Source organism: Thermothielavioides terrestris, chromosome 3, assembly GCF_000226115.1.
Source record: "Thermothielavioides terrestris NRRL 8126 chromosome 3, complete sequence".
NCBI lineage: Eukaryota > Fungi > Ascomycota > Sordariomycetes > Sordariales > Chaetomiaceae > Thermothielavioides > Thermothielavioides terrestris.
The window spans coordinates 531,840-546,114 of NC_016459.1; the positions used below are offsets into that span (position 1 = coordinate 531,840).

The 14,275-nt window shown below is 40.8% G+C and overlaps 3 protein-coding genes across 3 annotated transcripts; 1 reads left to right on the plus strand and 2 right to left on the minus strand.

Moving 5' to 3' along the window:
• Positions 1-709: 709 nt before the first annotated feature.
• THITE_2089025 (uncharacterized protein) lies at positions 710-1,254 on the plus strand (the record flags this gene model as incomplete). The annotated part of the gene is made up of 2 exons (XM_003653822.1): positions 710-974; positions 1,091-1,254. The coding sequence occupies 2 exons, from the start codon at positions 710-712 to the stop codon at positions 1,252-1,254; spliced, it is 429 nt and encodes a 142-aa protein (XP_003653870.1).
• Positions 1,255-6,943: 5,689 nt separating this feature from the next.
• On the minus strand, positions 6,944-7,111 carry THITE_2036203 (uncharacterized protein; the record flags this gene model as incomplete). Its single annotated transcript, XM_003653823.1, has 1 exon — positions 6,944-7,111. A coding segment is annotated over one exon (168 nt), but the record flags the coding sequence as incomplete, so codon positions are not given.
• Positions 7,112-12,871: 5,760 nt separating this feature from the next.
• THITE_2089027 (uncharacterized protein) lies at positions 12,872-13,239 on the minus strand (the record flags this gene model as incomplete). The annotated part of the gene is made up of 2 exons (XM_003653824.1): positions 12,872-13,075; positions 13,171-13,239. The coding sequence occupies 2 exons, from the start codon at positions 13,237-13,239 to the stop codon at positions 12,872-12,874; spliced, it is 273 nt and encodes a 90-aa protein (XP_003653872.1).
• Between the last annotated feature and the right edge of the window lie 1,036 nt (positions 13,240-14,275).

The window sequence follows — 14,275 nt, forward strand, 5'->3', positions numbered from 1 at the left end:
TGGACATTAGCTCTCAATACGGAACACAAGACCCTTGATTGTTGCCACGGCTCAGGAAGGCGGAAGTGGTGAAGCGAAACTTGGCCGAGTGATGTTGGAGCCGAAGTCCCACCGCTGCCCACCATGGCTGGCGACCGCCCTAGCCAGCCAGCCGCCTTCCGACCGGCTCCGGCTCGGCGCCGTTTAACTCCGTTTATAGAGGCCGCCCCGCCAGAACATCGGACGAGCGTTGGGCCGAGTAAGCTTCCTAAATAAGCAACCGCAGCCATGACACCTTAAAATGTTACGTCAGGCACGCGTCTTGCCGCGTTCGACAGCCCAATTATCTGGCGCGACGAGCCGGAGGAGCGCTTGGCGAACCGGACCGAGCAAGTGACCGACACCCCGAATGCGCGGGCGTCCAACGGGAGTTGCGGGAGTTGCTCGAGAGAGGAGATGATGCAGGTTGCAGCTGCCGACGGGGCAAGAGGCAGGGGGCAGGAGGCAGGAGGAGAAGACGCCGTCCCGGGAGGGAGGAGTTGGCTCCTTCCCGTGGACATAAAAAAGGGCCACGGCAGGAACATCTAGAAACCAGGTCCCTCCCACAAGCGAGAACCTCCTGCCTGAATCTTCCAGCCTCGTTTGAGTTGGCCCTTCTCGCTCAGTCAACACTTTCCACCAACACTCAACTACTAACCCACCAACAACACCCAACCCTGCCACCGCCAAAATGGCCATCGCCCACTCCGGCATCAAAGCCCCCGCCGCGCAGCACGCGGCCGTGGTCCGCTGGTTCGAAGCCGCGCTGGCGCCCCTCGGCTACACCCGGGCGATGGAGTTTCTCGACGGCCTGGTCGTCGGCTTCGCCGATTCCGCCGGCAACATCGACTGGTGGGTTACGTCGACGGCGGCCGCGCCGCCCGGCGTGCCCGCGCCGGAGTCGGCGGCTGCCGCCGCCGCCGTGCTGCCGACGCATACCGCGTTTGTTGCCAAGGGTTCGTATTTCCCACTGCCTGCCTTACCTAGGTACCTACCTGGCCTGGGTAGCTCGATGCCAGGGGATGTGGGTGATGAATGGGTGACAGATGCTGACGAAAGTCTGCGCGGGCAGATCGCGCGTCTGTCGATGCCTTCCACAAGGCGGCGGTTGCGGCCGGCGGCAAGTGCAATGGTGTGCCGGGCGTGAGACCGCACTCGGGGCCGACATACTACGCCGCGTTTGTGCTGGATCCGGCGGGGAACAACATTGAGGCGGTGTGCACTGCGGCAGTGTAAGGGCGATCATGCGGCTGTTGGAGCGCCCGGCATGGATAGTGGGCTGGATAGGAGTTGAACGGGCAGAACCACGTCTGCGGTTTCGATCTGAGGTCGCCATCGTGCATTGTGGTGTCGATATGAGCAACGCAGGATCGATCGGCTTCAAGTTAGCAATCCGACGGTGTGATTGCCAAGGATTGGCCACGGAAAGATTGAATTGCCCGCCGAATCACCCAAACGTCCCATTGAATGAAGAGCACACAGAATCCTGTCAGCACCCTGATTACGGAATACACAGTCTTCAAATCCACAGTAAAGTTACCGGATACTTGTTACGGAAACACAGCATGGATACGGCGAGGCTGAGTTCCTGCTGGCCCTGCATAACGAACGTTACAATCCCCCTGGTCCCCGCTGCGGGAAGATGATCTCAATTTTGTACATACAATACACCCCTGGTTTGTTTATTAGTCTGGTACTTATAGTGGATCACGACAGGGGCTCTAAATCACAGGTATCTTCCTAGCCGTCTTGGCACGAAATAAACCAACGGCAATAGGAAGTTAGAGGGCACTATAGCCTCTAAGTGCAATATAGCTTCCTTTAGTATTTGACTAGTTAGCTAAGTAAAAATGGCGTTTAATACACTGCTTTATCGATATTAAACGTACTTTAGTCAAACTTAGATTCTAGAGTGTAATAAGGAACAGGTAGGCGAAAAGGCCAAGTTTGGTTAGCTATCGGCCCCTGTTAAAAAGTGGGGGTAAAAACCAAACTAATAAACAGGTCGTCGACCCCTTTAAAAAACATGCTAGATTTTTTAGAAAAACATGCTAGCTAGGGGCGGTCTATACGCTCCTACTAAAATTTTGCAGTGCATATCACCACGCTCCCTATCCGGTATATCGCTATAGAAATCCCTGTAAATCGACGATATTGCTGATACTGTTGAAGAGCCTAGAAGATGTAGAACTGGCTAAAAAGCTCAAAAATACAATAAAATCAGCGTTGCAACTAGAAATATTGCCACGATTGACCGCCTTGCCTGCCTACGCCCTGTGCCCTGCCCTATATACCTAGCTAGCTATACCTTCCTTGCATGCTATATAGCGCTAGCTCGCCCTGGAAAATGAAGCTGTAGATAGTTAGCCTCGCCTATAGATGTGGTAAATCCTTGGTGGTTTGATATACCTGCCCTATGTACCTAGCTATCCTAGCGATCCTTATATGCCTTGTGGCGCTAGCGTTCCTTATATGCTTTGTAGCGCCTACGTTCCTTGTGTACCTGGCCAGAACTGTGTGCCCTGTGGCGCCTATGTTCCTTGTGTGCCTTGCGGCGCCTACGTTCCTTGCGTGCCTAGCTAGAACTGTGTACCCTATAGCGCTTACGTTCTTCGCGTGCCTTATAGCGCCTACGTTCCTTACGTGCCTAGCTAGAACTACGTGCCTTATAGCGCCTACGTTCTTTGTATGCTGGGCTAGACCTGCGCTTCCTATATACTGGGCTAGACCTACGTGCCCTATATACTGGGCTAGACCTATATACCCTATAGCGTCTACGTGCTGGGCTAGACCTACGTTCCTTATGTTCTTGGCTAGCCCTACGAACTGAGCGGTGGCAATGCTAGCTACAACGACTAGGCCTAGGAGAGAGTAGCCAACTACTGTTTTATAGCCTATAACTCTACCTCTTTTTCAGTAAGCTTTTTAGCTACCGTTGGCCTCTTTGTCCTCTTTGTTATATAAGGCGGCTTATTGTAGAAGAGGTCCCACTTAGCATTGGCGCTAATGCCCTAGCCCTAGGGTCTTGGAACACCCTCCTTTTATAATGTATAAGCCTCCTTAGGCAAAGCTTATAGGCCGTTTTTGATAGTATGCCACCGCCTATTGACGACTCTCTAGGGATTAGGCTCTTATAGAACAGCTTCAACGTTGGGATTAAGTGGCTAATATAGTTAGTAATATATATAAAAATCTAATATTTGAAGACTAACCTGCTCTAATTTAAGCTACTAATGCCGGTCGATGTTATATAGCTCTAACAGTATATTAGCATATATCTTAGCTAATATTTTATACTAGCAAAGCAGGCTATACTACCGCCTTTATACCCCTATATAAGATAATAGCGATAACTACTACTTCCCTTAGAAAGCTTTTTATATAGTTTTGATATAGTTGTTAAGAAAGAGGAAGACTTTGAAATATACTTTGTACCTTAATCGTATTAAAATAGGGTGTATATACTTTATAAGCTTCTTACTCTTCTCCTTATAGAGTTGTACCCTATAATTCTCTTTCGACTAAGCTAGGGTCTCTTCGATCGTAGTTAATAGGGTATTTAGGTGGATATTACGATTTTTAATAGAGGCCTTGAGTATACTATATATACCTTTGGTGTAAGCGGTTGCCTAGATATTATAGTTGCAATAGTTCTTGATAGAATATTTGGTGAATTCTACGTAGAGAGGGAGATATATACTATAGATATATTCAACGAGAGCTAAAGAGGTATAAGAAGAAACAACCAAGGCTAGATATAGCTAAACTTACTAAGCTAGTCCCTGAACTTATTCTCTAAGACCCTCTATTCTACTTAAAAGGATTCCTCAGTTGTAGTATAGACTATAGTGTTAATATATAATAATATAAATAACTAATACTAAGCATTCTCTATAACAAAGCTCCCTCTAAAGGTTCTATAATGTTATAACTACTATAGTACTATAACTTATACCTTAGCAGTTACTGACAGTTGGTAATAGCTATTAGCTTTCGATAACAACTACCAACGGCTGTTAACTTTGACGGTTGACAACGGCTAAGATGGAATCTGGATAAGTGGATCTAAGTCATTGAATCCGAGCTGTTGGAACTGATGCATCTGATCCGAACCGTCGGATCGGAGCCATTCAGATTCGAGTATACAGATATTGAACGTTATACTTTGATAACTTAGCCGAATACAGCTAGTGCAGCTCCGTTAGAACGTTTAGTACAGCTCTGATTAGTTCTGTACGTTATACTTTGATAACCTAGCTGAATATAGCTAGTGCAGCTCCGTTAGAACATTCCAATTAGCTGAACCTTAGCCTAATTAGCTAAGGTATATATTGTAGCTCTAGAACTATAAATACCGTAGTGCCTCCTAGCTCTAGAAGATAGAACCTTGAACTAAATAGATCCTTTTGCGAGTTGAACTCGTAGCCTCTACTTCTTTGATCTATTTTTGTATATGCCGTAACCACCACCTACGCTACGCCATCTCTATAACGAAGTACAATAGCATTGGGGTCCAAAGACCTTATATACTTGCGATTAGCTATCCTGCTCCCAACCTTCCGAACTATCCTCTGAACCCTCCTACCGAGCTATTTACCTTGCACCCGCAGGGCATCCTCCTAAACCTCCGAACCTTCCAATACCTCCTGATCGACCTACCCTGCACCTTTGGTACATACCTCTGAACTTGCCCTCCTATACTAGCCCTCTTCTCCGGCACAATAACAATCTGTCTCTCTGACATATAGTACACTAGATATAGAGAAAACTATTAGAGAGATAGATTGTTATTATACTAGAGGAGAGGGCTAGCACAGGAGGGCAAGTTCGGAGGTATATACCGAAGGTGCAGAGTAGGTCGATTAGGAGGTATTAGAAGGTTCGGAGGTTCAGGAGGATGCCCTACGGGTATAGGGTAAATGGCTTAGTAGGAGGGTTCGGAGGATAGTTTAGAAGGTTGGAAGCAGGATAGCTAATCGTAAGCATATAAGGTCTTTGGACCCCAGTGCTATTGTGCTTTGTTATAGAGATGGCGTAGTATAGGTGGTGGTTATAGCATATACAAAAATAGATTAAAGAAGTAGAGGCTACGAGTTCAACTTGTAAAAGGATCTATTAAGTTCAAGGTTCTATCTTCTAGAGCTAGGAGGCACTACAGTATTTATAGTTCTAGAGCTATAGTATATACCTTGGCTAATTTAGCTAAGGTTCGGCTAATTGGAATGTTCTAACAGAGCTGCACTAGCTATATTCGGCTAAGTTATCAAAGTATAATATATAGAACCAATTAGAGCTGCACTAAACGTTCTAACGGAGCTATACTAGCCGTATTTGGCTAAGTTATCAAAGTATAACGTTCAATATCTATATACTTGGATCTGAATAGCTCCGATCCGACGGTTTAGATTAGATATATCAGTTTCGACAGCTCGGATCCAATAACTTGGATCCACTTATTCAGATTCTATCTTAGCCGTTGTCAACTATCAAAGTTAATAGCCGTTGGCAGTTGTTATCGAAAGCTAATAGCTATTACCAACTGTCAGTAACTGCCAAGGTATAAGTTATAGTACTATAGTAGTTATAACGTTATAGAACCTTTAGAGGGAGCTTTGTTATAGAGAATGCTTAGTATTAGTTATTTATATTGTTATATATTAACACTCCCCTGTAATCTTAGCTCTCGCTTAGATTAGTTATTTATATTGTTATTTGTTATAGCTCCCCTGTGATAGGTATACTAAGAAGAGGAAAAATTGTAAAAACCTCTCTTAGATTATAGGGAGAAAACTTAGTGTAAGAAAACCCTTTATTAGTTATTTAGGGAAAACCTATGTAGGAAAAACCCTATTATCTTATTAAGGGAAACCTTATGTGGAGAAAACCCTTTTGTCTTTTATATTATTAAGGGAAACCTTATATAGAGAAAACCCTTTTATCATATTTGAGGGAAACCGTATATAGAGAAAAACCCTCATTATACAAGCCGAATATTTTTCTTCCACTGTTCTAGCTATGTAATAGGTATTGTTTTTATAAGGGAATCTACAAGATTTTCCTTTGAGGGAATGTATTTTATTTGAATCTCGTTATTTTCTAGCAGTTCTTAAACAAAGTGATATTGGATATCAATATACTTGGTTCTCTTATAAAATTCAAGGTTATTAGCAAGTTTTATAGCGCTAGTGTTATCAACTAGTATAAGAGGAAGTTGTTTTAGAATAGGTATAGAAAGCTCTCTTGTTATATAGTTAAAACTGTTGTATATATATAATGCCTCTTTATAAGCATTGGCTAAAGCTATATATTCTGCCTCTATGGTAGAGGTTGCAATGGTTTTCTGAAGAGTACTACTCCAACTTATAGTGTTATTGGCGAGCATTGTTATATAGCCAGTTACTGATCGTCTAGTATCAGAGCAGCTTGCCTAATCAGAGTTACAGTATATTTTTAATATCAATTCTTTTATATTAGAGTAGTTATAGAGTATTCCTTCCTCTGGGCAGTTATAAAGGTATACAAAGATATTATCAACGGCTAGGAAGTGTTCCTTTATCGGATTTGAAGCGTATTTAGTACACCTTTGTATAGGATGAGCAATATTAGGGCGCGTTTTAACTGCTAAGTATAATATTGAACCGACGTATCATTGATACTCAATAGTCTCTTTATAGGTGGCTTGTCCATTATTTTTATATAGCTTTATATTTCGAGTTAGACTCTTTCTTAGTAGAAGTTCCTCCTTGTTATACTTCTTTATTATATTTTTAGTATATTTTTCTTAGTAAAAGAGGAGGGTTTTATTCTTCTTATTTATCTTCATTTGTATACTAAGAAAAGTATTCACTTCGCCAATGTATTTGAGCTCTATATCCGTAGAGATCTTTTCTAATATCTCCTTTATCTATTTATAATTTGGGCCAGTTATTATTAGATCATCTATATAGCAAAGCAGTATCATCTTATAGTTATAATTTATAAAAGCTCCTTCATTATATAGTATTGCCTTGAAGCTAAGTTTATTTAGGATATTAGAGAGGTATTTATACCAAAGTCTTAGTGATTGTTTTAGACTATATAAGGCCTTTTTCAGTTTAAGGCACTTCTTATTTTTATCGAGGTCGTTATAAAAGCCTTGTAGTAGAGCAATATATATATCAGTATCAATATCTGTGTACACAAAGGCATTCTTAACATCAAATTAGTGAAGTGTCTAACCTAGGGCAGTGGCTAAGACAAAGGTTATACGATATGTCTCTAGACGGTATACTATAGAGAAAGTCTCTAAGTAATCTAGTCCTTCTATTTGTTTAAAGCCTTAAACTACCTATCTAGCCTTGTATTTTATTATATTGTTATTTTGATCGGTCTTTAACCTATATACCCAACAGGCACCAAGTGGTTGTCTATCCTTAGGAATATCAACAATATTCTAAGTATCCTTGTCGACAAGCTCAGATATCTCAAGCTTCATTGCTTTAGACTAGTTATTAGCGTAGGGACCAGTTGTTGCTTAGTTATAGCTATTTAGCTCGTTATTCCCTTCTTTTATTAGAAATATATTTGGATATTTATCTATTATCTATGTACAGTAGTATATCTTTTGAAATTGTTTATAGTATTGGTCTTCTTTACAAGGGATTTCAACGATAAGTTCTTTATTGTTATTATTATTATTATCTTATATTGCTATAGCAGAGGAGTTTATACTTACAGTCATTGACTTTGTTATTATCCTTGGATTTTTCTCAACTATATTATCCTCTTCTATTTGAGGCTGAGACTGAGCCAAAGTCTTATTTTGAGAGTTATCTAGAGTGTTATTAGGTATTTCTATATCCAAGTCTGTAAGTTGGTTATCTATCTCCTTATTTTTATCCTTATTATTAAGCTCTTTATTAGGGAATTGGCCTTCGAGTATTTTAATATCATAGGTCTAGAAAGCCCGTTGTTTATTTGTGTTAAAGACTTTATAGATATGACTATCTTGCCCAAATCCTATTAATATACCTTCCGTAGCTTGTTTAGCAAGCTTATTATTGCTATATAGTCCCTTTATCTTATAGTAAGCTTTGGATCCCTAGATTCTTATATTATCAATATTTGGTTTTATTTTATATTTTATCTTAAAAGGAGTTTTATATTTGAGACTCGAATGGGGAGTTTTATTATAGATATCGGTAGCAGCTAACAGAGCTTCTCCCTAAAGGTATTTCGGAGCTCTCGAATCTATTAACATTGCCCTTACTCTTATAAGCAATGTCTGATTTATACGCTCTAGAAAGCCGTTTAGCTCTTTAGTATTGGCTAGTGAACGTTGATGTATTATACCCTCTCTGAGAAGGAAGTCTTCGAATATTTTAGATATATATTCACCACCGTTATCACTTTGGAAAATGCGTATCCTTTTGTTATCTTTATTATTTTCTGACCTTGCTTTGAATTTGACAAAGGCATTATAGACTTCGTCTTTAGTACGAAGCAGTTCTACCTCTAGGAATCTAGTTCCTTTATCTAGAAAGGTTATAAAATATCTATATCTATTATAGGTAGGTGTTGTGAAAGGGCTATAGAGGTTACTACTTATTTTATTAAGGTATTTATATACCATTTTATTAGTTGATGCTCGGTACACCTTATTTTTAAAGAAAGCCTTAAGACAGACTTTACAACAGTTATCTTTATCCTTATTCTTCTTCTTTATATAAGTGTTATTAGAAGAAGTATTTTTTATTAGGTTATCTATATTCCTTTTATTTAGGTGACCGAAACGCCTATACAGTGTCTCAATATCTACTGCCCTCTTAACGTAATTTATCAGAGGTAGATTTTTATTCTAGTTATTGATTATTGGGATATAGAATAGTCCGTCTCTCTTTTCTCCTTAGACTATTATTCTAAAGTCTAAGGTCCTCACTAAGTATAGATATCTATTTGTGGTTATTGTTAACAACTATAGTAAGGCAGAGACACTTATTATATTTATTCCTATCTCTAGGATATAGTAGCAGTTTTTCTAAGTGACTATAGTTATTTTATTTGTTATTGGATTAAAGAGAGCTATTTTAACATTCCCAATTCCAGTTATATTTATAGTTGTTACCTTACCCTAAGCAATTTGTTTCTTTATAGGTTTAAATAAAGAGAAGAGTCTTCTATTAGCTATTACACTTATCTAGGCACTAGTATTAGCTATAAAGCTATCTGAGTATACCTCTAGAGCTAAAGACTTTCCCTCCTTTTCCAATCTCTTAAATATCACTTAGAGGAGTCGATCTAGCTTATTGTTATTAGTATCTATTGCTAAGGAGGTATTATTTATTAAAATATTAGGGTTATTTACCTTGAAATAATCCTTTTTGTTATCTAAATCCATCTTACCGATATTAAGGCAATCTTCGAATTCCAAATCGGCATTCGAATCGTCATCGGTATCTATTTCGGCATCGGGATTTGCGGTAGGGGAAGCTGAAGAAGAAGAGGCCGAGGGAGGTTTATTGGTATTGAGGATTTATAGAGAGCTAGAACTAGCGTTCGATTCCAAGTCTATATTATCCAACAAGGCCCGTTTTACTATAGCTAAGTGGATTTTCTTCTCCCTCTCTTCCTTTCTTTTATTTGGCTTTTAGATGGCCTTCGAAGCAGGAGAGGATTTATGTTTCTAGCCTTTAGGAGCTTTCTCTAGGTATAGAAAGGCACAATTATCTATAGTATACCTAAGGAGCTTACAGTAACTACACTTTATCTTCTTCCTCTTTCTCTTTACAACACTAAAGACTTAGCTATCCTTATTTATGTTGTAAAAGATACCAAGCCTCCTAGATTCATCCAAAAGGCTAGCGAAGAGAGAATCAAAGGTGTAGGCATTAGGATTTTTCCGAAGGGTCTAAATTATTGAACTAGCAAACCCCTCGAATTCCTCTGTCAAACCAAACAACACCTAAACGATATTCACTTCCTTAGGGAGTTCAACGTCCTATAATTTTAGATCGTTAATACTCTCCTTCACTTTGTTGAAGTATTTTTCTACCGAATCGAAGTTTTCTAACTAGCAGTTGAAATACTCCTTCAATAGGAGATATTTGGAGGTGAAGCCTTCGGAGTGATATAGCTCCTTATACTGCTCCTAAGCTTAGAAAGCGGTTTCAATGCCCTTTATTTAGTAGAGAGGGCTATCTTCCACTTAGAGCTTTATCTTGGCCAGTGCTTTCTTTTGACACTTTTTAGCATCGTTATTAGCACTCTTAAAGGCATCTTCAAGGCCGAGTTTTATTAGGCAGGCCTCTATTTGAAGGGCCTATATAACGTAGTTCTCTGCTCCCTTGAGTTTTTCAAAGGCATAGATCTTCTGTAAAGAAGCCATTGCCTTATTTAGAATCTCCTAGTTAAAGGAAAGACCGAGGGAGGTTATTGTTTCTAATAGAATTTCCTAGGAAAAACTAAAGGAGATAGGATCCTACTATAAATGAAATTCTTATTCCTAGATATGGCTCCGGGCTTATAACCTGTTAGAGAGATAGATTGTTATTGTGCTAAAGGAGAGGGCCGGCATAGGAGAGCAGGTTCGGAGGTATACACCGAAGGTGCAGGGTAGGTCGATCGGGAGGTATTGGAAGGTTCAGAGGTTTAGGAGGATGCCCTGCGGGTATAGGGTAAATAGCTCGGTAGGAGGGTTTAGAAGATAGTTCGGAAGGTTGGGAGCAGGATGGCTAATCGTAAGCATATAAGGTCTTTGGACCCTAGTGCTATTGTGCTTCGTCATAGAGATAGTGTAGCATAGGTGGTGGTTGCGGCATATACAAAAATAGATCAAAGAAGCAGAGGCTACAAGTTTAACTTACAAAAGGATCTATTAAATTCAAGGTTTTATCTTCTAGAGCTGGGAGGCACTGCGGTATTTATAGTTCTAAAGCAACGGTATATACCTTGGCTAATTTGGCTAAGGTTCAGCTAATCGGAATATTCTAACGGAGCTGCACTAGCCGCATTCGGCTAAGTTATTAAAGTATAATATATAGAACCAATCAGAGCTACACTGAACGTTCTAACGGAGCTGCACTAGCTACATTCGGCTAAGTTATCAAAGTATAACGTTCAATATCTATATGCTTAGATCTGAACGGCTCTAATTCGACGGTTCGGATCAGATACATCAGTTCCGACAGCTCGGATCTAATGACTTAGATCCACTTATTCAGATTCTATCTCAGCCGTTGTCAACCATCAAGGTCAACAGCCGTTGGCAATTGTTATCGAAAGCTAACAGCTATTACCAACTGTTAGTAACTGCTAAGGTATAAGTTATAGTACTATAGTAGTTATAACGTTATAGAACTTTTAGAGGGAGCTTTGTTATAGGGAATGCTTAGTATTAGTTATTTATATCGTTATATATTAATAAAAACTATCTACATTGTTAGCCTATTTATACATAGAGCCTATAGGAGCCTTGCTATCAAGTGGTGATAACTGGCTATTCGAAGCAGTTGTTTCTAAATATTAGTGGCGGTCGTCGTTGTTAAGGAGGTATAATCCTATATTGTACACTGCTATATTAAAATTAGCGATGTTGATAAATAGATCGCTATTATCGTCGTTATTATCGTCGTTATATAAGTAGCTCCTATCACTACCCTTTTCTCCTAGGGCAATGCCCTCTAGTAGACCGTTCTATTTCTTCTTAGTGTTGAAGGCAACGTTCTTTATAATATACTATATATAAATCTAGTACTAGACATTATTGTTGAAGATCCTTTTATATACCTTCTTAAAAGCTTTGTTGTAATCTAAGATAATGACGTAGAGGCGTTAAATTCTATAGATCTAGAAGAACTCCTCTAAGACTATAAGAACCTATATAAAATAGTCCTCCTTCTTACCACTTAGTAAGTAGTATATAATGTTGAAAGTTATATAGAGGTTAATTACACTATAGATCTAAAGGAGTAGTATATCAAAGATATTGACCTTGTATATATAGTCGAATGACTATAACTTAGGGTTCTTCTTCTATAGGTCGAAGCACTAGTTATAGGTTTAGAAGGCGCGTTTAAACGGCCTATTCTATAAGCCACCTATATGATAAAGTCGATAATAGATCTCTTCCTTCTTCCTTAAGGTATAGAGGAACTGTTGTATAGCGGATAATAGCCTAGCTTTATATACGTTAGTAGTATATATTTCGTTAACAATGTCAAAGGCTAAGAGCTCGATACTAGGGAATTCCAATTGTATAATCCTAGCAATATTAGAGTAGGTTAAGCATAGTAGCTAGGTATACTAGAGGATACTAGCTACAACTCTATAAGGACGGTCTTTATATCAATAGGCTATAAAAAGCCCTATAGTTGCTAGGTCAAGTGGGTAGTTATAGATAGATTCCAATACTTCGAAGTGCTAGAGACCATTATATATACAATAGACTACCTTTGCCTACTAGGTATAGCCTTTCTTTATCGACAAGGTGTTCTAAGTGCCTTTCTTAGCCTAGGATTTGAAGGTTCTGCCTTCGTAATACCTAAGATCGAAGCGCTATAGCTACTTAGTATTCTAGTCTCTTATAGTACGGAACTTGGCAATAGCGAAGCTGTAGTGCTATACGAGGTCTCTAGTAGCATTGAGAAGGCTCTTATACGATGGCTGAGGTTCGATAGTAAAAAGAGGTATATTAGGAGTGTACAGTGCGGTTGGCGATACGGTAGATGAGGCGGCAGGCGAGGATCTAGGCGATGTGGTAGGCGAGGCGGTAGGCGATGTGGCAGGCGATACGGTAGGCGATGCGGTGGGCGAGGATCTGGGCGATGCGGTAGGCGATACGGCTAGCGATGTGGCAGGCGATGTGGCTGGCGAGGATCTAGGCGATGTAGTAGGCGATATGGCTGGCGATGCGGTAGGCGAGGCGGTAGGCGAGGATCTGGGCGATGCGGCAGGCGAGGCGGTAGGCGATGCGGTAGGCGATGCGGTAGGCGATGTGGTGGGCAAGGATCTGGGCGATGCGGTAGGCGATGCGGCAGGCGATGTAGCAGGCGATGCGGCTAGCGATGTGGCAGGCGAGGATCTAGGTGATACGGCTAGCGATGCGGCTAGCGATGCGGTGGGCAGGGCGGCTAGCGATGTGGTAGGCAGGGCGCTATATAAGGCTCTAGGAGATACGGTAGGCGATATGGCCCTATAGCCTTCGAGGGCGGCGAGGTTGGTGATAGCTTCGTTAGATGGCGACATTGGTATATACCTATGGCATTCTCGTGGCGATATGTATACTAGGGACTATAGCGATGTGCGCTATAAAATTTTAGTAGGAGTGTATAGACCGCCCCTGGCTAGTATGTTTTTCTAAAAAATCTAGCATGTTTTTTTAAAGGGGTCGACAAACTAGGAGTGTCCTATATAACACACTGCCACACTGACTGCCTTTTGTATTTTACCCACCAACGTGAACTCTTGTAGACTATAGCAATCTGCTTGGATATTATAGACTAGGCTGTACCTAGGCTAGGTATATAGGGCTACGCCTAGGATCTACGGCGGCCCCAGGGCGGACCTATAGCGGGCCCGCCTCGCGCCTAGAATAACGTTGGCCCGAACCTACTCCGCGAGCCCCTGAAAACTCTATACACAAGGACTATAGCCTATACTTCTCCTTTTCCTTTCCTTAAGGTAGTTGAATAGAATATCGTACGCTTGTCTATAGAACGCTATAAGGCTAGTACACTACAGTTCAACTACCTTCCCGCTAATAGAGTATTTACTACTTCTAGGCGTAGACGAGATAAGTACGCCTAGCGTCTCGACGCCGGTACCAAGCGGACTAGATACTACTATAAACTACCCTAGCATCCTATAGGCTCTAGACCTAGATTAGGTTCGTAAGTACTTTCAACACCTATAAAAGACGATCGCTTATTAGAATATAACTATTAAGGATCTCTATATAGCCTAGATTGCTATAGCCTAAACTATAAACGTTGCTATAGTGGCTAATACTCTAGTTCTAATAACCGACGTTATAGCTACGACCACCCCTAGGACATAGTAGAAGCGCCTCCCTATAGGATAGCCCTTCGATAGTAAAAAGGAGCTTTTCGCTACCTAGAAGGCTACAATAGCGTATATCCTAATAGTGGACTAGGACTTTATTGGGGGCCCCTACGACCAATAGGTATTTATCTAGGGCAACTTTAGCTAAGGGGTCTAGGCTAAGGTTGTAGCCTTCTACGAATCTAAAGGGCCTAACTACAACTACGATCTAGGAGTATTC